This window comes from Dendrobates tinctorius, unplaced genomic scaffold, assembly GCF_039654945.1.
Source record: "Dendrobates tinctorius isolate UK_male_01 unplaced genomic scaffold, ASM3965494v1 ptg000120l, whole genome shotgun sequence".
NCBI lineage: Eukaryota > Metazoa > Chordata > Amphibia > Anura > Dendrobatidae > Dendrobates > Dendrobates tinctorius.
The window spans coordinates 26,442,514-26,470,109 of NW_027361788.1; the positions used below are offsets into that span (position 1 = coordinate 26,442,514).

The 27,596-nt window shown below is 46.0% G+C and overlaps 1 protein-coding gene across 1 annotated transcript in view; it reads right to left on the reverse strand.

The window, feature by feature from the left end:
* COL27A1 (collagen type XXVII alpha 1 chain) overlaps window positions 1–27,596 on the reverse strand; it is a 460,501-nt gene that overhangs the window by 266,080 nt on the left and 166,825 nt on the right. The window contains exon 16 of the mRNA XM_073590987.1: window positions 26,778–26,822. Coding sequence (XP_073447088.1) covers window positions 26,778–26,822 — 45 coding nt within the window. The remainder of the gene's footprint in view (window positions 1–26,777; window positions 26,823–27,596) is intronic.

A 27,596-nucleotide genomic window follows, 5' to 3' on the forward strand; every position in this document is an offset into this window, starting at 1 on the left:
TGAGGATACGTTTTTCAGCTGCAAAAGCTGATCATCTTTTTAAAAAACCGTATCACCTGAAAGGTTTTTGAGCTCATAGATAATGTTTTCAATAGCAAAAGCAGATTAGAAATCTGCTCTATCTATCCATTTATCCATATCTGTCTATCCATATCGTATCTGTACCAAAAAGAATGAAAACCGGGTAGTACACCAATATATATTCTGTTCTATCTAAATATCTTGATTATGGGATCATAAAAATGATTAAATGTCTGAGGTTCACATTGTACTACAATAAATTTTTCACTTAAATATAAGCAATATGTGTGGGAGTCGGAGTCGGAGTCGGAGTTGGAGTCGGAGTCGGTGTAAGAGAAATTGAGGAGACGGAGTCGGAGTTGCAGGTTTGGCTTACCGACTCCACAGCCCTGCGCACAACGGCCACTGGCTGCTATTTTTCTGAAGTCCACAGCCTCAGGAAAATGGAGAATGAGAGGCCCAGCCGAGATCTCATTCCACGCACGTGCCGCCTCCGGCTTCAGGGAGATGACCGCAGGGAAATCAATGATGCAATCCGCACTGCTCACCGCCAAAATCGAGCTTCAGCATCGCCACACTTCTGCCGCCATGGGTTCCCTGAGGAAGGAACGCTGCTACACCTCCCGGTAAGCGTGCAATCCGACTATAAGACGCACCCCCCAATATTCCTCCCAAATATTTGGGGAAAAGTGCGTCTTATAGTCCGAAAAATATGGTATATATATATATATATATATATATATATATATATATATATATATATACACACACACACACACATATACACACATACACACACATACATATACTCATAGCTCTGGCAAAAAATAAGAGACCACTGCAAAGTTTTATAAAAATCAGCTTCTCTACATGTCTGACAGCCATTCCATTCCATTGTCAGTTGAATTCCAACCAGAGTATACCTCATTTTACTTAATGTGCTTCTGATTAGGAGATCACCTGAACCAAATCTTATTTAACAAAGGAAAGTATGAAAAAAAACCCTGCTGTGGTGTTCACAATCCTCTTGCAATAGGACAAGCTGGATGGCAAAACAAGTGCTAGTAATATACCAAAAGTAATAGGAATGAAAACATAACTTTTAACCATGCCAAAGGAGTTGAAAAGAAAAGTCTTGAGTAAGGAAAAGCAGGGCTCAATTTTGGCTTTACTAGCAGAGGGATACAGTGAGCGTCATATTGCCTCCATCCGGGGCGACACTGCGAAATTTGGTGGAGGATCGGTGATGATCTGGGGATGCTTCAGCATGGCTGGAATTGGGCAGGTAAATCTTTGTGAAGGACGTAGGAATCAAGCTGCATACAAGGTTATCCTGGAAAAACAGTCGATTCCTTGTGCTCAGGCAATGTTCCCCAACTCTGAGGACTGGTTTTTCCAGCAGGACAATGCACCATGCCGCACAGCTAGGTCAATTAATGTGTGGATGAAGGACCACCACATCAAATCCCTGTCATGGCCAGCCCAATCTCCAAACCTGAACCCCAATGAAAACCTCTGGAATGTAATCAAGAGGAAGATGGATAGTCACAAGCCATCAAACAAAGAAGAACTGCTTAGGCCTCTTTCACACTTCAGTTTTTTACAATCAGTCACAATCCGCCAGGTTTTGAAAAAAACGGATCCTCAATTTTCTTTTGAGGATCCGTTTTTTTTCCCCATTGACTTCCATTACTGGCGGATTGTGACGGATTGCTGTCCGTTGCATCCGTTTTTTTGCGGATCCGCCAAAAGTTGCTGTCCGTCACCATCCTCAAAGATTTGAAAACGGAGCTTGCAACGTTTTTTTTTCTGGCGGATCCTCCTGACACTAATTTAACCCCAAATAATTTTTTTTTTTTTTTTCTCTTCTCTCTCTCTCCCTCACTCTCTCTCCTTTTCCCGGCCAGCGCCTCCTTTTCCTTTAAATTTCCTCATTTTCAGGATCCGTCTGAAAACGGATCCTGAGCCATCCGTTCACATCAGTTGACAACGGATCCGCTTGTCTGACTTTTTGGCGGATTTGAACTGATGCAAAAAACTGAAGTGTGAAAGAGGCCTAAGGGTATGTGCACACGGTGTGGATCCTGCTGCGGATCCACAGCGTTTCTGCAGCTGCAGGTCCGCAGCAGATTTAGGTGCGTTGTACAGTACCATTGTTTTCAATGGTAAATTGGAAAACGCTGTGCACATGCTGCGGCTTTTTCCACGCGGTTTTGCTGCGGTTTGCAATCCGCAGCATGTAAATTCTTTTGTCCAGAAACGCTGCGGTTTCACACCTCATCCATTATGAGGTGTAAAACCGCTGGCAAAATCGCAGATATCTGCGGATTTATCTGCGGTTTTCACTACAAAATCCGTCGGGCCAAAAAACTCTGTGTGCACATAGCCTGAAATTTTTGTACCAGGAGTGTCAAAAGGTCACCCAAAAGCAGTGCAAAAGACTGGTGGAAAGCATGCCAAGATGCATGAAAGCTGTGATTAAAAATCATGGTTATTCCACAAAATATTGATTTCTGAACTCTTCCTGAGTTAAAGCATTAGTATTGTTGTTTCTAAATGATTATGAACTTGTTTTCTTAGCATTATTTGAGGTCTAAAAGCACTGAATTTTTATGTTATTTTGACCATTTCTCATTTTCTGAAAATAAATACAAAATTTAGTGCTTGTAAATTCGAAGACGTCAGTAGTTTATAGAATAAAAGAGCAATTTACATTTTACTCAAAAATATACCTATAAAGAGAAAAATCAAACAAACTGAAAATTTTGCAGTGGTCTCTTAATTTTTCCCAGAGCTATATATATACAGGGTGGGCAATTAATATGGATACACCTAAATTAAATGGGAATGGTCCATATAAATGGCCCACCCTGTATATGTATAGTGCCTTGCGAAAGTATTCGGCGCCCTGGAACTTTTCAACCTTTTCTCACATATCATGCTTCAAACATAAAGATACCAAATGCAAATTTTTGGTGAAGAATCAACAACAAGTGGGTCATAAATTTATTGGTTATTTAAAATTTTTGTGGAAATTCAAAAACTGAAAAGTGGGGCGTGCAATATTATTCCCCAGGCTATGTGACGTCCAGCCGGGAAACATGGGAGCTCTGTCCAGGCTGACAGACTCCCAACACACACTTTCACATGTGCAACACACCTTCCTTAGATAGCTGTAACCACTCCCAGTTACCTATCACATGGCTAGTCACTTGATCATGACCTCATCACAGGTCCTCAAAATTCACAAACACACACATACCTTCGGACAAAACGGGTACAATGAGCCCCCTCACTACGGAGTGAGGTAAATGGGTAGCACGACCCTCCCAATTCTCAGAGCTACCCATAGCCCGGACCCAAATGTGAACAAAAACTGCTTAGAACTTATGTACACTTAAAGGGAATTTGTCACCCCTTTTTTGAGATATCATATAATGATATCATTCAATTGTGTGTCACATAAGGATCCTCTTAGTACTTTTGCTTCCCCCTGACCCTGCACCTTTAATGCATAAATACCTTTTATATATCAGCTCAGATGTATGTAAACTTCCACGGTCCAGTCCGCTGGGCGGGGCTTCTTCAACTGCTCCCCCCCTCCCTGTCTTGCTCTACACAAGAAGAAATGCGTAGCGCAAGACAGGGAGGGAGGGAGCAGGTGAATAAGCCCCGCCCAGCGGACCGGACAGCAGCAGTTTACATACATCTGAACCTATATAAAAAAGGTATTTATGCATGAAAGGTGCGGGATCAGGGGGAAGCAAAAGTACTAAGAGAATCCTTATGTGACACACAATTGAATGATATCATTATATGATATCTCAAAAAAGGGGTGACAGATTCCCTTTAAGAAAAACACTCCGGGCTACATCACAGGGAGCTGCCATCCCTGTGATACATACCTCCTATCAACTATACCGCCATTAGTATCGCTACTATATATATACAGTCATATGTTAAAGTTTGGGCACCCCTATTAATGTTAACCTTTTTTCGTTCTAACAATTTTGGTTTTTGCAACAGGTATTTCAGTTTCATATATCTAATAACTGATGGACTCAGTTATATTTCTGGATTCAAATGAGGTTTGTTGTACTAACAGAAAATGTGCAATCTGCATTTAAACAAAATTTGACCGGTGCAAAAGTATCATTTTCTTGATTTGAACACTCTTAACTACTTTTTACTGACTTCCTGAAGCACTAAATTGGTTTTGTAACCTCATTGAGCTTTGAACTTCATAGCCAGGTGTATCAAATCATGAGAAAAGGTATTTAAGGTGGCCACTTGCAAGTAGTTCTCCTATTTGATTCTCCTATGAAGAGTGTCATCATGGGCTCCTCAAAACAACTCTCAAATGATCTGAAAACAAAGATTATTCAACATAGCTTTTCAGGGGAAGGATACAAAAAGTTGTCTCAGAGATTTAACCTGTCAGTTTCCACTGTGAGGAACATAGTAAGGAAATGGAAGAACACAGGTACAGTTCTTGTTAAGCCCAGAAGTGGCAGGCCAAGAAAAATATCAGAAAGGCAGAGAAGAAGAATGGTGAGAACAGTCAAGGACAATCCACAGACCACCTCCAAAGACCTGCAGCATCATCTTGCTGCAGATGGTGTCACTGTGCATCGGCCAACAATACAGCGCACTTTGCACAATGAGAAGCTGTATGGGAGAGTGATGCGAAAGAAGCCGTTTCTGCAAGCACGCCACAAACAGAGTCGCCTGAGGTATGCAAAAGCACATTTGGACAAGCCAGTTACATTTTGGAAGAAGGTCCTGTGGACTGATGAAACAAAGATTGAGTTGTTTGGTCATACAAAAAGGTGTCATGCATGGAGGCTAAAAAACACAGCATTCCAAGAAAAACACTTGCTACCCACAGTAAAATTTGGTGGAGGTTCCATCATGCTTTGGGGCTGTGTGGCCAATGCCGGCACCGGGAATCTTGTTAAAGTTGAGGGTCGCATGGATTCAACTCAGTATCAGCAGATTCTTGACAATAATGTGCAAGAATCAGTGACGAAGTTGAAGTTACGCAGGGGTTGGATATTTCAGCAATACAATGATCCAAAACACCGCTCCAAATCTACTCAGGCATTCATGCAGAGGAACAATTACAATGTTCTGGAATGGCCATCCCAGTCCCCAGACCTGAATATCATTGAACATCTGTGGGATGATTTGAAGTGGGCTGTCCATGCTCGGCGACCATCACACTTAACTGAACTGGAATTGTTTTGTAAACAGGAATGGTCACAAATACCTTCATCCAGGATCCAGGAACTCACTAATAGCTACAGGAAGCGACTAGAGGCTGTTATTTTTGCAAAAGGAGGATCTACGAAATATTAATGTCACTTTTATGTTGAGGTGCCCATACTTTTGCACTGGTCAAATTTTGTTTAAATGCAGATTGCACATTTTCTGTTAGTACAATAAACCTCATTTGAATCCAGAAATATAACTGAGTCCATCAGTTATTAGATATATGAAACTGAAATAGCTGTTGCAAAAACCAAAATTGTTATAAAGAAAAAAGTTTAACATTAATAGGGGTGCCCAAACTTTAACATATGACTGTATATATATATATATATATATATATATATATATATACACACACTGCTCAAAAAAATAAAGGGAACACTTATACAACAGAATATAACTCCAAGCAAATCAAACTTCTGTGAAATCAAACTGTCCACTTATGAAGCAACACTGATTGACAATCAATTTCACATGCTGTTGTGCAAATGGAATAGACAACAGATGGAAATTATTGGCAATTATAAAGACACCCTCAATAAAGGAGAGGTTCTGCAGGTGGGGGCCACAGACCATATCTCAGTACCAATGCTTTCTGGCTGATGTTTTGGTAAATTTTGAATGTTGGTTGTGCTTTCACACTCGTGGTGTAAGGGATGGCGGAACGCACTCAATATAAATCATAGGAAGTGTGTTTGCCGCCCGGGGTCCACCGTGCAGTAGGTGTAACAACCGCTTCTGAGTAATGGCAGACTCGCTATATGGCGGTATACTGCGCTCGGGTTAAACGTCACCCGAAGTGCCCAGAGCGGACTCTGTTAAACACACAGAGGCGCTTTAGTATATGTAAAGCATAAATGCCGAGCCTGTTAGCTTCACAGGTCTCAGCTGGCTTGCACACACGGTATACGGTCACAGGACACGGCCCAAGGCAGAGGTCGGTGCCTGTCTTGACCTACCGTGCGTGCGGCGTCGCTACCGCGGACGCCTTGTAAGTGCTGCTAACTGCAGCGCAGCGGTATCTACTACGACAGTGCCGTGAGGCATAACGCTATCGGACGCTAGTGTAGCGGTGCGGTATACACCGTGGCGTATGGCTTGCCACTGACTGGCGCTGACTACTAAACTAATTCCCTAACCACATGCGTAATATCAGAGGGAAGGGGTTTCAAATGAGTCAGTCACCAGAATCAGACATTCGTCACCATTCACACATAGCACGTATTGTCTATACTAGCGCATGGCCGCTCGGCCATGCGGGCCTTTTATAGCCATGCGCTTCCGGGACCTTCCAGACCTCTGAGATGGGCCAATCAGATCAGGACAAGAACATGAGCACGTGACCCCCCGATCTCCACTGGGAGATCGTCTCGTGGGCATGCCCAGTAGCGCGGCGAGAGGACTTAGCCTCTGGAGTGGTTTCCTGCAAAGCAGGTTGCGCTACCATTGCTGGTCCAGAGGTGGCAGCAACATCCAGACCCAGAGAGCTGGTCTGAGCAGGGCGCCTGGATCGCCGAGACTGCTGTGCAGGTCCCTGAGCGGTCGGAAAGAAATGGGAGACCGCTGGATGTATGGCTCTGGATTCCTGCTGTGCAGCTGCAGGAATCCGACACCTAACACGTGGCAGCATGAGACGGACTCTACAACCCACACAAGTGACTCAGATAGTGCAGCTCATCCAGGATGGCACATCAATGTGAGCTGTGGCAAGAAGGTTTGCTGTATCTCTCAGCGTAGTGGCTGGAGGCACTGCCAGGAGACAGGCCAGTACACCAGGAGTCGTGGAGGGGGCCGTAAGAGGGCAACAACCCAGCAGCAGGACCGCTACCTCAGCCTTTGTGCAATGAGGAACAGAAGGAGCACTGCCAGAGTCCTGCAAAATGACCTCCAGCGGGGCCACAAATATGCATGTGTTAGAAACCGACTCCATGAGGATGGTTTGAGTGTCCGACGTCCACAGATTGGGGTTGTGCTCACTGCCCAACACTGTGCAGGACGATTGGCATTTGCCAGAGAACACAGTGTTTGGCAGATTTGACATTGACGCCCTCTGCTCTTCACAGATGAGAGCAGGTTCACACTGAGCACTTGTGATAGACATGACAGAGTCTGGAGACACCGCGGAGAATGTTTTGCTGCCTGCAACATCCTCCAGCATGACTGCTTTGGCAGTGGGTCAGTAATGGTGTGAGGAGGCATTTCTTTGAAGGGCACCACAGCTCTCCAGGTGCTAGCCAGAGGTACACCCTGGCTGCATTAGGTACCAGGAAGAGATCCTCAGACCCATTTTGAAACCACATGCAGGTGCACTGGGCTCTGAGTTCCTTCTGATGCATGACAATGCTAAACCTCATGTGGCTGAAGTGTCTCAGCAGTGCCTGCATGATGAAGATATTGATGCTATGGACTGGCCTGCCCTTTCCTCAGACCTGAATCCAATCGAGCACATCTGGGACATCATGACTCGTTCCATCCACCAACGCCACTGTGCACCACAGACTGTCCAGGAGTTGTCTGTTGCTTTAGGCTATGTGCACACGTAGCGTTTTAAAACGCTCACTAAAAACCGGACTCCTTCCCAGAAATCGCGCGTTTTTTCCGCGCGATTTCACCGCGATTTTATTGCGATTATGATCGCGATTTTGCCGCGATTTTCGCGTGCGTTATTCAAGCACTTTCCAAGCGATTTGAAGCATCGCTTGGAAAGTGATTGACAGGTTGGTCACACTCGTCAAACATAGTGTTTGACAAGTGTGACCAGGTTTTTACTATTGAGGCCGCCTATGCGGCATCAATAGTAAAAGATAGGATGTTAAAATGCTAAAAAAAAAAATAAAAAATCGGGGTATATTTACCTTCCGGCGTCCCGCGTTGCATTCCCGGGCCTCAGCGTTCCCAGTAATGCCTTGCGAGACCTGTGATGACGTAGTCTCGCGTTGCTATAGAGATCTCGCGAGACTACGTCATTACAGGGCCTTGCCGAAAGGCATTACTGGGAACGCTAGGCCGGGAATGCAGCGCGGGACACCGGAAGGTAAATATAACCCGATTTTTTATTTTTTATTCTTTTTTTTACAGGAGTATGGTACCCAGGGCCTGGAGGACAGTCTCCTCTCCTCCACACCGTGGGTACCAACCGCACATGAGACGCTTAACTTCCCGCATGGTGGGCATAGCCACATGCGGGAAGTAAGCGATTCTCATGCATTCCTATGGGTGCGGAATCGCGGCAATTCTTTGCAATTCCGCACAAAAGAATGAGCATGCTGCGATTTTTTCCGCGATGCGATTCCGCCGCGGAAAAAAGCGCAGCATTAGCACAGCATGTGCGGAATACCATAGGAATGCATGGGGGGCGTTCTGTACACGATTTTTAAGCGTTTTCGCGCCGAAAATCGCGGCAAAAACGCTTAAAAATCGCTACGTGTGCACACAGCCTTAATCCAGGTCTGAGAGGAGATCCCTCAGGAGAACATCCGCTGCCTCATCAGGACCATGCCCAAGCATTGAAAGGAGGTTGGACAGGCATGTGTAGGCCACACACACTCCTGAGCATCATTTCCTTGTCTTGAGGCATTTCTACTGAAGTTGGATCAGCCTGTAATTTGATTTTCCACTTTGATTTTGAGTATCATTCCAAATCCAGACCTCCATGGAATATTAATTTATCATTCTCAATGCATTCCACTATGTAAAGAATTTATAACTGGAATATTTCATTCAGTGACATCTAGGATGTGGTATTTTAGTGTGTTCCCCTTATTTTGAGCAGTGTATATAACGATTATTATTTTTTATTATTATAGCACCATTTATTTTTATTCCATGGCGCTTTACATGTGATGGGGTATACATAATATATACAAGTAAAGTAATCTTAAACAATACAAGTCACAACTGTTACAGGATGAGTGAGGACCCTGCCCGCGAGGGCTCACAATCCACAAGGGATGGGTGAGGATACAGTAGGCGAGGGTAGAGTTTGTTGTGCAGCAGTTTGCTGGATCTGTGATTACTGCAGGTTGTAGGCTTGTCGGAAGAGGTAGGTCTTCAGATTCTTTTTGAAGGTTTCCATGGTAGGCGAGAGTCTGATATGTTGTGGTAGAGAGTTCCAAAGTAGGGAGGATGCGCAGGAGAATTCTTGTATGCGATTGTGGGAAGAGGAGATAAGAGGGGAGTAGAGAAGGCGATCTTGTGAGGATCGCAGGTTGCGTGCAGGTAAGTACCGGGAGACGAAGTCACAGATGTATGGAGGACTCAGGTTGTGGATGGCTTTTTATGTCATGGTTAGGGTTTTGAACTGGAGTCTTTGGGTAATGAGGAGCCAGTACAGGGATTGACAGAGGGGAGAAACTAGGGAATAGCGGGGGGACAGGTGAATTAGTTCGGCAGCAGAGTTTAGAATAGATTGGAGGGGTGCGAGAGTGTTAGAGGGGAGGCCACAGAGCAGGAGGTTGCAGTAGTTAAGGTGGGAGATGATGAGGGCATGGACTAGGGTTTTTGCAGATTCTTGGTTGAAGAATAAATTACAGAAAACAGACGGCACATCTAGAACTAATCTGAACAGGTGCATGAGGAATGTACGGAACCGAGAAATATTTTTGAGTTGAAGTCGGCAGGAAGTGGAAAGGGCTTGGGTATGTGGTATGAAAGAGAGATCAGTGACAAGGATAACCCCGAGGCAGCGAGCTTGCGGGACTGGAGAGAGTGGGCAGCACTTTACTTTAATGGATAGGTCTGTTGGGGGGGGGTCGCGTGAGATGGGAGAAAGATGATGAATTTTGTTTTGTCCATATTAAGTTTTAGAAATCTAGCGGAGAAGAAGGATGATATAGCAGACAGACATTGAGGGATTCTGGTTAGTAGGGAGGGGATATCTGGTCCAGAGATATAGATCTGTGTGTCATCAGCATAGAGGTGATACTGAATGCCGTGATATACTATGAGCTGTCCGAAGCTGAAGGTGTAAATGGAGAAGAGCAGGGGTCCTAGGACTGAACCTTGCGGGACTCCGACAGATAGGGGGCGCGGTGAGGAGGTGGTGTGCGAGTGGGAGATGCAGAATGTCTGGTCTGTATGACACGATCCAAGATAGGGCCTAGTCTGTGATATCAAGAGATGAGATGGTCTGTAGTAATACGGAATAGTCAACTGTGTCAAAGGCAGAGGACAGGTCCAGGAGGAAGAGGACAGAGTAGTGTCGCTTGGCCTTAGCGGTTAATAGGTCATTGGTGACCTTAGTTAGGGCAGTTTCAGTGGAGTAGTGTGGCCGTAAGCCAGATTGTTAGTGGTCAAAGAGGGAGCAAAAAGAGAGATGGGAGGACAGTTCAAGATAGACGTGTTGTTCCAGTAGTTTTGAGGCATAGGGGAGAAGTGATATAGGGTGATAGCTGGAGGATGCGTAAAGAGAGGGCTTTTTGAGGATAGGTTTTATTGAGGCATGTTTAAAGCTTGAGGGGAAAACGCTAGTTGTTAGTGATAGGCTGAAGAGATGGGTTAGACTTGGGATAAGGACTGTGGTGAGGTTTGGGATGAAGTGGGATGGAATCAGGTCAAGTGCACAGGTGGTGAGAAGTGATCTTGAGAGTAGAGTGGAGAGTCGATCTTCTGTAATGGTGGAGGAGTTGGTTTTGGAGGAGGAGGGCTGGGCAGTTAGGAGGAAGGGCTCTGGGGATTGTTGACCAAAACTGTCTCTGATGTTATCAATCTTCTGCTTGAAAAATGAGGCAAAGTCTTCAGCTGAGATGAGTGGGGAGGGAGGAGGTGCTGGAGGGTGGAGGAGAGAATTGAAGGTGTTGAATAACTTTTTAGGGTTGTGAGACAGGGAAGATATGAGAGCTGAGAAGTAGATTTGTTTTGCTGCAGTGAGTGTTGCTTTGAAAGTAGTGAGGGACTGTTTGAATGCGATGAAGTCCTCATTGGAGTGGGATCTTTTCCATCTCCGCTCAGCACCCCTGGAAGCTCACCTCAGTTCTTTCGTCAGGCTGGTGTGCCAGGGCTGTCTATTGATTTTGCAAGCTTAAGGTATGTGTGAGAGGGGCAACTGATTCCAAAGCTACAACTATTGTAGTGTTATATAGAGCGGCAGCGGCATCAGCATTGTGTAGGGAACTTATGCCTGTAAGAGGGAGGAGGTGTTTAAGATTTCTGCAAGGGTGTGCAAGTTTGTGGGGTGGGGATTGTGGACCTGGAGAGGAGAGGGAAGAGAATGTAAGTAGGTTGTGGTCAGAAAGAGGGAGAGATGAGTTAGAGAGGCTAGAGAGGGAGAAGAGGAGGGTGAAGATGAGGTCCAATATGTGGCCATCTTTGTGAGTAGCTGCAGAAGACCACTGATTGAGGCCGAAAGAGGAAGTGAGGGATAGACGCTTAGTGGCAGCTGAGAGGGAAGTGTCAATGGGGATGCTGAAGTCGCCCAAGATGATAGTGTGGATGTCAGTGGAAAGGAAATGAAGTAGCCAGGTGGTGAAGTGGTCAAAGAAGGTGGTGGCTGGCCCTGGGGGGGACGGTAAATGACAGCTAGTTTGAGGTTGGAGGGGGAGTAGATGCACACAGAGTGCACCTCAAAGGAAGAGAGGGTAACAGAGGGTGACAGTGGGATTGGGGTGAAGGAGCAGTTATCTGGCAGGAGAAAACCAACTCCTCCGTCATGCTTGCTGCTGGGGTGGGAGGTGTGGGAAAGGTGGAATCCACCATACGAAGGTGCAGCAGGAGAGGCTGTGTCAGAGGCGGTGAGCCAGGTTTCGGTGATGGCGAGGAAGGAAAGTTTGTTAGTAATAAAAAGATCATAGATGTAGGAAAGTTTGTTGCAGACAGAGCGAGCGTTCCATAGAGCTCCTGTTAGTGGGACTGGGGAAGCTGGGGCCGGGCGAATGGGTACAAGGTTGGAGAGGTTACGGAAAGTTGTGATAGAGCGTGGATGGGAGGTGGAAATGACTGTGGGAATGTGGTGAGGAGGACCAGGATTTGGAGAGATATCACCAGCAGTGAGAAGGAGCAGAGAAAATGTTAGCAGGTGGGAGCAGGAGAGGGCATGATCTGGCTGTCTGTGTTTGGAGACAGAGGATTGTATGTTGAGAAACAGAACTGAGGTAGAGGTGAGATGGATGGGGAGGATTGAAGAAGAAATGAACAGTTCCTTGCTTGGTGTAGGGACTAGGGGGGTTAGCAGAAAGTGAAGGATTATAGGGGTCAGAGTTTAAAACAAACAGAAACATTGTTTACAGTGACTATGTATCTAGTTCCCTTCAGTTCCCTTCTGGTTAAATTCTGGTACAATTCATATCTCACACTTGTAAGATATACACTTATAAGATACACACTGCAGACTAAAGTCTTGGCAGACTTGTGCTATGCAATATATATGCTACAGAGTGCATTCAGGTGTGAAGCAGAGAGGAGTGGTCTGTGCTCATCTTGGTCAGACAATTAAGAGTGGACCAAATGCATATGATCAAGCCAAAGTAAACAAGGTCATAAATAACACTGGGGTAAAGCAGGGGGTTAGTTGAAAGACATACCAAATGAATACTAAGAGCAGAGGTAAGAAGTCTGTGTGGAAAGCTGAGTGACGTACCAAGTGAATACTAGGAGCAGAGGTAAGAAGTCCGTGTGGAAAGCTGAGTGATGCTCCAAGTGAATACTAGGAGCAGATGGTAAGAAGTCTGTCTGGAAAGCTGAGTGACGTACCAAGTGAACACTAGGAGCAGAGGTAGGAAGTCTGTGTGGAAAGCTGAGTGACGTACCAAGTGAATAATAGGAGCAGAGGTAAGAAGTCTGTGTGGCTATATATATATATATATATATATATACACACACATACACATTATATATATATATATATATATATATATATATATATATATATATATATATATATATAGTGGTGTAATGACCACTGTGTCCACTAGGGGGCACTGTGTGGATGTCCCAAGAGAGAGGATGAGTGGCAGAATATGGAAGGACGGTTATGCATCTCAAGGTGGGTGGCCTTGAGATGGAGACTTATGTGTTGTTCAGCAATGATATTGCTGAAGTGTTGTTTCAATGTGTAAGGGAGAAGTCTCCAGGTAACAAGAGAGATGGGCGGACCTGGTTACCTACAAACCCACCCAGGGGGTGTGTTTAAAGCACTGATGTAAAGAGTGTGTAAAGGCTTGAAGGACCTGTGATGAGGTCAGAGTCATGTGACCCGGTGGGCGTGGCTATGAATCATATAATGTGGCCAGGGTAGGTCACATGGAGTGAATGCAGGGACCTGGTTGGTCCTGTGTGAAAGGTCCCGCTGGGAGAAGAATCTCCTGGCTAACAGCCTGTGGAGTGGCTGTGTGTCATGGCTGCCAGTGTCTGAGAGTCCCAGAGGAGAGAGTGGATGTCTGCAGCGTGGAGAAACAGCCATGAGGAAACCCTGACGTGGGTGAGATAATGATGAGGCTGAAGAGCCTGTGTATGCCAACCTGTGTGACCACAGGGAGGACAGAAAGAAGCTCTGTGAAAGGACGCTATGCTGATGTGAACTGTATGTTACTTGCTTTGTGGCTGCCAAGCGAGTGATCCCCTATCTGAATGACAGCGCTACCTCACAATTGGTGGAGAAAGCTATGGGCATTGTTGTAGCCTTCTTGCTGGGAGCAACGGAAGAGGACTGCAAAGTCGGTTGCTAAGGGAAACGCTGAGCCAGGAAGGCTGACGGTTGGGGAAGCCACTGCCCGGCTGTGGTTCTGGAACCGTGGGGCGGCCTAGTGAGTAAGGCTCTGTCCGGATCAGTGAGCCCAGTGTGGCCGTTTCCCCAGGAGAAAGAGACTGGTGATTGATAGGGTGCCTCTGTGGAGAAGAGGTATCCGAGGACCTGTGGGGCCGACACAGGTAACGGACAGGTGTTCGTGTTGTACTGACCTGGGTTAGTGAGAGAGACTGTGTACCTGGAGGGTTCAGTGAGCAAGGTCCTGGAGGGTCAGTGTTGGGAGATTCTAGCAGAAGAATCGGATCCCTGAAGCACGTGGTATGACCTTGGACCTGGTGAGGCGTGAGTGTTGGGCAGTCTCAGGAGGAGATGGATGTCCTGAAGAGCACCCACTAAGCCCCTGGACCTGGTGAGGCCGGTGTGTTGGGAAACCCTGGGAGGAGGGACGCTCCCTGAATAGCACCCGGTGCGCCCTGTGTGTTGGACGGTCTCAGGTGGAGACGAAACGTCCTGAATAGCACACAGACAGGACACGTGAGTTTTGTGTGGTGTGTTGGTGTGGCCAGTGAGTTGGGAAACCCTGGGAGGAAGGCCGCTCCATGAATAGCACCCGGTGCGCCCTGTGTGTTGGACGGTCTCAGGCGGAGACGGTACGTCCTGAATAGCACACAGACAGGACACGTGAGCTTTTTGTGTGGTGTTTTTTTTTTTCTTCTTTTCTCAACTCAGCCTGCGGTGGCCCAGTGGGAGTCAAGAAGGTGACAAGTGGCTTCTGGTAACTCGGCGGGGTTACGAAGGGGACAAGCAGCTTCCGGTGGATCGGCGGGTCCACGAAGACGGCGCCGCAGGAGCTGTGGCAGCACCAGAAGGAACTGGTGTGGTGTCGGTGATCGGTGACAGCAGGAGCTGTAGTGTTGCCAGCAAGGACTTGTGTGGTATCGTTAAAAGAGACAAACTGTGTTGTGTGAACTGTGGTCTGAGAAGACCGGTATAACGGACATGGGGAAATCCCGAAAGGGGGCGGTGGCCCAAATTGGGGTGGTAACCAAAAAAGAAGTGGAGTCCCAGAGGGGGGCGGTGACCCAAATTGGGGTGGTAACCCAAAAAGGAGTGGAGTCCCGAGAGGGGGCGGTGACCCAAATTGGGATGGTTCAGGAAATGGCAGCACGGGTTGCCTCAGTGGGTATGTCTAGGGAACCGCAGTGTGTCTGCATGAGTTTTGAGGAGTGTGGAATATTCTTTCCGGATAATGACGGGCCACAGGTGTGTACCGTAATGCTGCACCGAGATGGAGTCTCGGGTCGGCTGGGCTCAAGGAGTCAGGTGACTGACAGGAACTCCTCTCGTTTTCTCTCTGACCGAGAAAAACGTCAGGATTCGCTGTAAACACGGGGTGACGGTGAACTATGACGTAGACAAAGTGATGTTTGAGGGGGCCATAGGTGGTGAGTGCCAAGGGGGCGGGATACCACGGGACTTAGTCTATGCCTTAGAGAGGGGCCGGGACTTTGTCGCATTTGATGACATATGGCAGGAGGTTGGAGATGTTTCGACTGTTGGGCTAACAGATATTGAGATGGTGACTGCTCCTGACGTGGACAGGTCAGAGGTAGAACTGACAGGAAGAAGTACATCTGCCAAACTTACGGACCTGACGTCTCGTGATATGACGGATGGTGTGCTGGGAGATGAGATGACTGGGGGAAAAACACGATTAGTGGGTAACTGGAAGGATTACTCGACAGGCCGGGGTGACTCAGACTCTGGGGGTGAGGGTGGCTCTGAGAGAGAAAGAGAGCACAGAATGGAAGGGCTAGAGAAGGAAGTCTCTAAGCCCAGAGGTCACCTGTAAACGTGGCAAAACGTTAACAAGACGCTTAGGGAAGAAGTGGAAGAACTTCTCAAATGGGAAAGAGTCCTGAGACAAATGGCCGAGCACAGGGTTGAGGAGCTCGAGAAAGAGGTCTTAGAGCTCAAAGAAACTGTAAGTGGTCTTCTGCGGGAGAAGAACTTGGACAGTGACGAACATCGGCCGGGTCCGACTGGTGGTGGAACGGAGCTGCCGGTGCCCATCTTGGCAAACGGTCGTGAAGAGATGAAATCTCGGGATGTTGAGGAGCTGAGAACTGAAGAAGTGTCCGTGGTAAAGCCAGAGCCTCCTGGCCTGGAAGAGAGCAAGGCCACGACCTTCAAGGTTGTGATTTATGTACCAGAAGACATGCAAGAAACCTGTGCTGAGGAAAGTGTGCATGAGGCTTTCAAAGAGGCGGTCAAAGCGTGTAAGGTACACTGGGCGCCTGAGACTCGGCAGTTGGTGATATCAGCCAGGGAAGACACAGCAAAGCGGGTGGCTGTCCTGAAAAACATGCATCTGAAATGTCTTCACACCAAACAGCAGGTTAGGTGGAGTAATGTGAAGGCTGCTCGACGCCTAGAGTTAGCAAGGGAGGCTATGAATCGAATGGGCTTGCGGAAAGATGTGGTTCCGGTACCCAAAGCTCTGATTGGGAGAATCATTGGAAGATCCGGGATGGTAATGCAAGACCTTGTGATTATCTCCGGTGTGGTGAGGGTGAGGATCCCTCCTGATGATGAAGACCAGGTATCCAGTGAAGTGGGTAGGATTCCCATCATGGTGGTTTGCTCCGTGGAAAGCCTGAGAGACTTTCAGATGCTCGTGGAGTATCGAGTGGGGTACCTGCAAGAAATTGAGCAGTTGAGGCGGGACCGCCGGTGAATTAATAAAGAAGTACGGAATACCAGGTGGCGGCCGCCTGCAACCCAAGATGTAAGGACCCGAAGGGTTCCGCCAAGAAGTGACAGGGCAGATGGCCGAAGAATGTCAGCAAGTGGTAGTTCGACTGGCAGGATGACGTTGAGAGACCGTAGTGTTATGAATGAGTCACCGGAGGAGGAGAAAACAAAAATACAAGCTAAGTCCAGAAAACCGGAGAGGTTGGTAGCTATCGGATTGCAGACCCCTGATCCTATACACCACAACTAACAGTAGCCGTGGGGGTTCCTACGGTGCCCTAGACCCCTCGTCACAGCCGGAGAACTACATAAGCCTAAAGAAGGAAAGGGGAAATCTAAACTTCCCCAGAGCAGACCCAAAAGCAAAAGACAGCCCCCAGCATGTATTGTCGGTGAAATACAGATGAAAACACAAACACAGACAGAAAGACAGGCTGAGCAAACGATGGGGCCCAACTAACTAGATAGGACGGAAAAGATGCTGGCTGCAATCCGCAAAAAACCCTACCAAAAAATGTCCCAACCGTCTGATAGGGAAAAAAGCCCTGAAGTCGCTAGACTTCAAAATCACTATATCAGCACTCAGGTATATTCTGAAAACAGGGCAATGAGATCAACTGATCAGAGACAAAAATGGAATTCAGCCAGTTCCAACCAGGACTGGCTGAATACAAACACTAAGGAAACCAGACAAAATCTCATGGAATAATAGCAGGGCAAAAACTTAGCTATTAGTAAGTAGACAGGAACTAAACTGGATGCAAGAGCTCAGAGCAGAAAGGATCACCAGCAGCCCTGCAGGGCGTCGGCTGCCTTATATCCACTCAGAAATTCCAGATGTCCAAACACACTCGACCTGTTCAGATGACAGGTTATTCCCATCCCAATCAATTTCACTACCTCTCTTCACCAGCAGAGGGAGTTCATCAGACATCAAAGGTGAAGGGGAGAATGAACTCACAACAGTACCAGTTCGGTGACCCCTCCTCAGTACCTTGAGGAGGGGTCACCGAACCCTCATCCACGCCACCAGGGCGATCAGGATGGTCACGATGAAAAGCACGAACCAATCTTTTGGCATGAATATCGGATGCAGGGACCCAAGAATTATCCTCCTGGCCATAACCTTTCCATTTAACCAAATACTGGAGTCTCCGTCTAGCCAGACGAGAATCCAGTATCTTCTCAACCTCATATTCCACATTACCTTCAACCAATACAGGGTCAGGAGGTGCCACCACAGGAACTACTGGCTCAACAAACCTCTTTAACAGAGACTTATGAAACACGTTATGGATCTTGAATGTAACAGGAAGAGCCAATCGAAAAGAGACCGGATTAAGAAACTCCAAAATCTTGTAAGGTCCAATAAATCTAGGTTTAAACTTTGGAGAAGCCACCTTCATAGAGATATTCTTTGATGACAACCAAACCATATCACCCACCTTAAACCGGGGACCAATGGTCCTATGCCGGTTGGAAAACTGCTGGGCCTTTTCCTGGGAGAGAGACAACTTATTCACCACTTGGTCCCAGATCTGGTGCATTCTCTCCACCACAGTGTCAACACCTGGGCAGGCAGTAGACTCCACCTGCCCTGAAGAGAATCGAGGATGAAACCCAAAGTTACAAAAAAAAGGTGACATCAAAGTGGCAGAACTAGCTCTATTATTTAAAGCAAATTCGGCCAAGGGCAAAAATGAAACCAAATCATCCTGATCAGCAGAAATAAAACATCTCAAATACGACTCCAAAGTCTGGTTTGTTCTCTCCGTCTGCCCATTGGTCTGAGGGTGAAACGCAAAGGAGAAGGACAACTGAATTCCCAGCTTGGAACAGAAAGTCCTCCAAAATCTAGAAACAAACTGAACTCCTCTGTCAGATACAATGTTCTCAGGAATCCCGTGCAAGCGAACCACCTGTTGCAAAAACAAGGGCACCAACTCTGAGGAAGATGGCAACTTAGGGAGTGGTACAAGATGGACCATCTTAGAGAATCTATCACAAATCACCCAAATAACAGTCATTCTCTGAGAGACAGGCATATCAGAGATAAAATCCATTGAAATATGGTTCCATGGCCTAGGCAAAGGCATCAACAACCCACTAGAGCGAGAACAAGGTTTAGACCGGGAGCAAGTCCCACAGGACTGCACAAAATTCCTGACATCACGAGACAAGGCGGGCCACCAAAAAGACCGACTCACCAAATCTCTAGTACCAAAAATACCTGGATGACCAGCCAATGCGGAGCAGTGAACCTCAGACATCACTCTCTTCCTCCACTGGTCAGGAACATACAATTTTCAAATGGGACAACGCTCAGGTTTGTCCTCCTGAAACTCTTCCAGAACACGTCTCAAATCGGGCGAGATGGCAGAAAGAACTACCCCCTCACCTAAGATGGTAGCAGGCTTGGTCACAATAGGAGAATCAGCAAAGAAACTCCTAGAGAGGGCGTCTGCCTTGACATTCTTAGTGCCCGGAAGAAAAGAGACCACAAAATCAAAACGTGTGAAAAACAAGGCCCACCTAGCCTGTCTAGGATTCAAGCGTTTGGCCGACTCCAGGTAAATCAAATTCTTGTGGTCAGTAAGGACCACGACTTGATGTTTAGCTCCCTCCAACCAATGTCTCCACTCCTCAAATGCCCATTTCATGGCTAACAGTTCCCGATTCCCCACATCATAGTTACGTTCGGATGGGGAGAACTTTCGGGAAAAGAAAGCACAGGGATTCATTTTAGATGTTACAGGATCTTTTTGGGACAAAACAGCTCCTGCACCAATCTCAGAAGCGTCCACCTCTACCTGAAACGGGAGTGAGACTTCAGGTTGCCGCAAGACCAGAGCAGAAGTGAACCTTCGCTTCAGCTCCTGAAAGGAAGAAACAGCCTCCGGAGACCAATTCAGCACATCAGCACCCTTCTTAGTCAAATCAGTCAATGGTTTGGCAATACCAGAAAAATTAGCTATAAATTTTCGATAAAAATTAGCAAAACCCAAAAACTTCTGGAGGGCCTTCAAAGAAGTGGGCTGAATGCAATCATAAATGGCCTGTACCTTGGCCGGGTCCATTTCAATAGTTGACGGAGACAAAATAAATCCCAAAAATAAAATCCTCTGTACACCAAAAAGGCATTTCGATCCCTTGACATACAGGGAATTCTCCCTCAAAATCCGGAACACAGTCCGAACATGTTCCACATGAGAGTCCCAATCCTTGGAAAAGATCAAAATATTATCCAGATAGATGATCAAAAATTTATCGACAAAGTCTCGGAAAATATCATTCATGAAGCACTGGAAGACAGAAGGGGCATCACCAGGTACTCAAAATGTCCCTCCGGAGTATTAAAAGCTGTCTTCCATTCATCCCCCTGCTTAATGCGAATAAGATTATACGCCCCCCCCTGAGGTCAAGCTTGGTAAACCAGCAAGCACCTTTAACTCTGGAGAATAGATCAGAAATCAGGGGTAACGGATACTGATATTTAACAGTAATTTTGTTGAGGGAACGATAGTCAATACAAGGCCTTAATGAACCATCTTTCTTGGCCACAAAAAAAAAAAAAACAGCAGGGTGAAGAGGATGGTCTAATATGACCCTTCTCCAACGACTCCTTAATATAGGATCGCATAGCCTCGTGCTCGGGTACAGATAAATTGAAAAGTCGACCCTTGGGAAATTTACACCCAGGGCTCAGCTCAATTGCACCGTCATAACTCCTATGAGGAGGCAAAGACGCAGACTCATTCTCACTAAATACATCATAAAAATCATCCAAATAGTCAGGAACATCATGCGACTGGGGAGAGGTGGAGAAAACAGGAGCGTCACTAAGGGCACACCGACAACCCCAACTCACCACAGACAAAGATTTCCAATCCAAAACTGGATTATGGATTTGCAACCAGGGAAACCCCAGAACGATGGTATCATGCAAATTATGCAACACCAAAAATCTGCAATTTTCTTGATGGTCTGGGGCGACCCGCATTACTACCTGGGTCCAAAACTGAGGTTTATTCTTCGCCAAAGGAGTAGCATCAATACCCCTCAAAGGGATAGGCGTCCGCAGAGGTGTCATAGGAAACCCACAACGTTTAGCAAAATCCAAGTCCATCAGGTTCAGAGCTGCTCCCGAATCCACAAAAGCCTTAGCGGAAAATGTGGACAGGGAGCAGATCAGAGTAATTGCCAGAAGAAACTTAGGTTGAACACCACCCACAGCAAATGTGTGTGCAAAACGTTTCTCTCGTTTAGGGCAGACAGAAATAATATGAGAGGCATCTCCACAGAAAAAACACAGCTTATTACGCCTTCTGAACTCCTGACGTTGCGCCCTAGACAAAACTCTATCACATTGCATAGGTTCAGACATTTGTTCAACAGGTGGCAACACCTCTCGTGCAGTTTTGCGTTCACACAAACGCCGATCAACCTGAATGGCTAATGACATAGAATCGTCAAGACCAGAGGGAACAGGAAATCCCACCATAGTATCTTTTACGGTTTCTGACAAACCCTTCCGAAAGAGAGCTGCCAAGGCACCATCATTCCAGGTAGTAAGGACCGCCCACTTTCAGAATTTTTGACAGTACAACTCTGCAGAATCCTGCCAATAGGGCCTTTTCAGCCTGATCAATAGCATTTGGTTCATCATACAACAACCCCAAGGCCTGAAAAAATGCGTTCACATCACTCAGAATAGGATCATCAGGTTTCAAAGAAAACGCCCAATCCTGGGGATCGCCGCGCAGCAAAGAGATGACAATTTTAACCTGCTGCGCAGAGCTCCCCGATGAGTTAGGCTTCAAGGAAAAAAATAATTTACAATTATTCTTAAAATTCAGAAATTTAGACCGATCCCCAAAAAACACATCAGGATCTTTGGTTCAGCAGCATGTGAATGAGCAAGATAGGCGGAAATTCCCCGCACTTCAGCAGTAAGCTGCTCCACACGATCAGACAATTGCTTAACCTCCATTGAGAAAAAATTCCCCCTACGGCCTCAGAGAAATAGAGGAAAAAATATACACCAAAAAAAATAAAATTCTGACACTTTTTTTTTTAACAATTCTTTCCTGCTATTGAGTACCCTAGAATCTGCGGTATGGTTGGTGATTCTGTTATGAATGAGTCACCAGAGGAGGAGAAAACAAAAATACAAGCTAAGTCCAGAAAATCGGAGAGGTTGGTAGCTATCGGATTGCAGACCCCTGATCCTATACACCACAACTAACAGTAGCCGTGGGGGTTCCTACGGTGCCCTAGACCCCTCGTCACAGCCGGAAAACTACATAAGCCTAAAGAAGGAAAGGGGAAATCTAAACTGCCCCAGAGCAGACCCCAAAGCAAAAGACAGCCCCCAACATGTATTGTCGGTGAAATACGGATGAAAACACAAACACAGACAGAAAGACAGGCTGAGCAAACGATGGGGCCCAACTAACTAGATAGGACAGGACAGAAAAGATGCTGGCTGCAATCCGCAAAAAACCCTACCAAAAAATGTCCCAACCGTCTGATAGGGAAAAAAGCCCTGAAGTCGCTAGACTTTAAAATCACTATATCAGCACTCAGGTATATTCTGAAAACAGGGCAAAGAGATCAACTGATCAGAGACAAAAATGGAATTCAGCCAGTCCCAACCAGGACTGGCTGAATACAAACACTAAGGAAACCAGACAAAATCTCATGGAATAATAGCAGGGCAAAAACTTAGCTTTTAGTAGACAGGAACTAAGCTGGATGCAAGAGCTCAGAGCAGAAAGGATCACCAGCAGCCCTGCAGGTCGTCAGCTGCCTTATATCCACTCCGAAATTCCAGATGTCCAATCACACTCCGCCTGTTCAGATGACAGGTTCTTCCCATCCCAATCAATTTCACTACCTCTCTTCACCAGCAGAGGGAGTTCATCAGACATCAAAGGTGAAGGGGAGAATGAACTCACAACACCGTAGTTCCTGTGAGACCCTGAATGAGTCAGACTCAGCCCAGACAGTAGGCCTGATTAAGACTGATAACCGTACCAACCGTGTGAGCTGGTCAGGGAACGGAACAAACAGGGAGAGGAATGTGGTAACTAGACAGTGACTGATGACGCAGACAGACTGCAACTGGAGGGCCAAAGATCAGGGCCAATATTCTGACCGCTGGGGGCGGGGGAGGCCTAACGTGGAGATGAGGCCGTATGACAGATGGAGATGGTACTCTCGACCTGTGGGGCAAGGTGTAATGAGTGCCCGGTCTCGAGAGCCTGATGTAATGTTGTGTGTTCAACCCCACAAGTTTGAACAAAGGGGGGAGGTATGTGGTGTAATGACCACTATGTCCGCTAGCGGGCGCTGTGTGGATGTCCCAAGAGAGAGGATGAGTGGCAGAATATGGAAGGACGGTTATGTATCTCAAGGTGGGTGGCCTTGAGATGGAGACTTATGTGTTGTTCAGCAATGATATTGCTGAAGTGTTGTTTCAATGTGTAAGGGAGAAGTCTCCAGGTAACTAGAGAGATGGGTGGGCCTGGTTACCTACAAACCCACCCAGGGGGTGTGTTTAAAGCACTGTTGTAAATAGTGTGTAAAGGCTTGAAGGACCTGTGATGAGGTCAGAGTCATGTGACCCGTGGGCGTGGCTATGAACCATATAATGTGGCCAGGGTAGGTCACATGGAGTGAATGCAGGGACCTCGTTGGTCCTGTGTGAAAGGTCCCGCTGGGAGAAGTATCTCCTAGCTAACAGCCTGTGGAGTGGCTGTGTGTCATGGCTGCCAGCGTCTGAGAGTCCCAGAGGAGAGAGTGGATGTCTGCAGCGTGGAGAAACAGCCATGAGGAAACCCTGACGTGGGTGAGATAATGAGGCTGAAGAGCCTGTGTATGCCAACCTGTGTGACCACAGGGAGGACAGAGAGAAGCTCTGTGAAAGGACGCTATGCTGATGTGAACTGTATATTACTTGCTTTGGTTTATGCTGCACAATAAACCGCATGGACTATACTGGTTTATGGAAAACCTGTGCTGGATCTGATTTTGTGGCTGCCAAGCGAGTGATCCCCTATCTGAATGACAGCGCTACCTCACAATATACAGTTAGGTCCATATGTATTTGGACATAGACAACATTTCTCTAATTTTGGTTCTAGACATTACCACAATGAATTTTAAACAAAACAATTCAGATGCAGTTGAACTTCAGACTTTCAGCTTTCATTTGAGGGTATCCACATTAAAATTGGATGAAGGGTTTAGGAGTTTCAGCTCCTTAACATGTGCCACCCTGTTTTTAAAGGGACCAAAAGTAATTGGACAGATTAAATAATTGTAAATAAAATGTTCATTTCTAGTACTTGGTTGAAAACCCTTTGTTGGCAATGACTGTCTGAAGTCTTTAACTCATGGACATCACCAGACGCTGTGTTTCCTCCTTTTTGATGCTCTGCCAGGCCTTCACTTCGGTGGTTTTCAATTGCTGTTTGTTTGTGGGCCTGTCTGTCTGAAGTTTAGTCTTTAACAAGTGAAACGCATGCTCAATTGGGTTGAGATCAGGTGACTGACTTGACCATTCAAGAATATTCCACTTCTTTGCTTTAATAAACTCCTGGGTTGCTTTGGCTTTATGTTTTGGGTCATTGTTCATCTGTAGTATGAAATGACGACCAATCAGTATGGCTGCATTTGGCTGGATCTGAGCACACAGTATGGCTCTGAATACCTCAGAATTCATTCGGCTGCTTCTGTCCTGTGTCACATCATCAATAAACACTAGTGACCAAGTGCCACTGGCAGCCATGCATGCCCAAGCCATCACACTGCCTCCGCCGTGTTTTACAGATGATGTAGTATGCTTTGGATCATGAGCTGTACCACGCCTTCGCCATACTTTTCTCTTTCTATCATTCTGGTAGAGGTTGATCTTGGTTTCATCTGTCCAAAGAATGTTCTTCCAGAACTGTGCTGGCTTTTTTAGATGTTTTTACAAAAGTCCAGTCTAGCCTTTTTATTCCTGATGCTTATGAGTGGCTTGCACCGTGCAGTGAACCCTCTGTATTAACTTTCATGCAGTCTTCTCTTTATGGTAGATTTGTATATTGATATGCCTACCTCCTGGAGAGTGTTTTTCACTTGGTTGGCTGTTTTGAAGGGGTTTCTCTTCACCATGGAGATTATTCTGCGATCATTCACCACTGTTGTTTTCCGTGGGCTCCCAGGTCTTTTTGTATTGATGAGTTCACCAGTGCTTTCTTTCTTTCTTTCTCAGGATGTACCAAACTGTAGATTTTTCCACTCCTAATGTTGTAGCAATTTCTCAGATGGGTTTTTTCTGTTTTTGCAGCTTAAGGATGGCTTGTCTCACCTGCATGGAGAGCTCTTTTGACCACATGTTTCCTTCACAGCAAAACCTTCCAAATGCAAGCACCACAAGTCAAATCAACTCCAGGCCTTTTATCTGCTTAATTGAGAATGACATAACAAAGGGATTGCCCACACCTGTCCATGAAATAGCCTTGAAGTCAATTGTCCAATTACTTTTGGTCCCTTTAAAAACAGGGTGGCACATGTTAAGGAGCTGAAACTCATAAACCCTTCAGCCAATTTTAATGTGGATACCCTCAAATGAAAGCTGAAAGTCTGAACTTCAACGGCATCTGAATTGTTCTGTTTAAAATTCATTGTGGTAATGTCTAGGACCAAAAGTAGAAAAATGTTGTCTCTGTCCAAATATATATGGACCCAACTGTATATATACATACGAACACACACTAAGAGGGTGAAATAAATATTGACCACATCACCAATTTTCTAAGTAAATATATTTCTACAGGTGCTATTGCCATGAAATTCTCACCATGTGTAAGTAAAAACACATCCAATCCACACAGGCAAAGAACTCAAACCATAGATGTCCATAAAATAAGTTATATGTAACAATGAGAAATAACACAGGGATAAAGTATTGAACACGCTTACTGAAATTTATTGAGTGTTTCATACAGAAACCTTTGTGATGGCAGCTTTCAGATGCCTCCTGTATGGAGAAACTAGTCGCAGGCATGTCATTAGCAACATTAGAAATATATTTACTTAGAAAATTGGTGTTGTATTCAATACTTATTTCACCCGATCTATACCTATATCTACCTCAATTCCTCAAAGTATACTACAAATATTTCCTGCTATAGTCCCTCAATATATTTGTTTTTTTGGGGGAATTCTGTACCCTGCTTTAATTTGTCCAATGGACTATGGTGTAAGCTCCAAAGATAAACGTGAGTTGTCTGAGAGATCAGAAGATTGTAATTAAACACTTCTTCAGTATATGAAATGCTTAGTATGTCTTTGGTAGTACATACTGATGGAAATCAATTTCATTAGCCAGAAAAATTAATAAACATAATCCAGAAATTTGGAAGGGGCAAACAAAAACTAACAATGATTGTATGAATGCTATTGATTCCCTTTTGGCCGAACGTACATATGTTCTTAATAATCAAAGGGCCAGAAATACAAGTCACTGCCAAAAAACTCTTCTCTCTAGTGAAAAGGAAGGGCATGTTGAAATCCAAAATGCCTAATCTTATTTTCACCCAGCCATCAGAGGAGACTTGGGATATCTCCATATACATTGGATGATCGTCCGACATTCAATTAATGTGTATGGCCAACAAGAGAACAACATACACAGTCAAAATTCTGTCTCTCTAAGCTTACCTCAATGAGTGGATTTATTTTACAAGGAGGTAGAAGTTCCTCACTTTTGGGATAAAAGTATGCCCCTGACTGCAGAACCGGCCAAAGATACCAAAGATAAAGCCCAGTTTTATCATTTACTATTCAATGGGAGGATGGAGGTGGACTACTGAACTGACAATACACCATGGTGGACAGTCCTGGTCCCACATGATTCTGCAGACTTTTACCTGCTGAGGTGAGTGACCATTCCACAAACTGACTACAGGGTAGAAGGATGTAATACAGAGGACGAAAGATACTGAGATACTGGAGTCTTTGCATGCAAAACACAATGCAGTAAAGGGAGTATTCTTGTCACCTTATCACCTTTCAGTCCAGATTCTCCTGCGTTCCCCGGCAGCCCCTGCAAAACAGTGTGAGAGCCAATATGTAAAAACGACAGCAAACAGGTGACATATCCTTCAATTATAAAGTTAAAATATAATAAACATTTTAGCAGAATCCCCAGATTAATTGCACCATATTTCATGTCATCAGGTGAATACAGCTTCCACTTACCTGGTATACCAAAGTGATACACGACTGACAAATCAGTTCTGTGCATTCCTCTAATGTCTCCACATACACATGACAAAAGAATCTCTCCTTGAGACACAGGAAAGATGTACCGTATATACTCGTGTATAAGCCGAGATGTTCAGCCCATTTTTTGGGCTGAAAGTCCCCCTCTTGGCTTATACGCGAGTCATATACTGGGGGTCGGCTGGGGAGGGGGAGCGGGGATGTCAGAGATCATACTTACCCCCTCCTGGCACGGTCTCTGCAGCCCCCTGCTTGTCCCAAGGTCTCAGCAGGGCCTGCCTTCAGCGGTCACGTGGTACCGCTCATTAAAGACATGAATATGAGCATATTCATGTCTTTAATGAGCGGTATCACGTGACCTCTGAAGGCAGGCGCCGGCGACCATGGGAGAACGGGGCTGCACAGACCGCGCCAGGAGGGGGTGAGTATATCCAATATTCACCTGTCCCCGTTCCCACGCTGCTCGCCGCTGCCAGCTGCGTCCTCTGTCAGTGATGTTCAGGTCAGAGGGCGCGGTGACGTTGTTAGTGCACGCCGCGCCCTCTGCTGCCTGAACGTCACTGAGAGACGACGTGGCAGACAGCGGCGAGCAGCG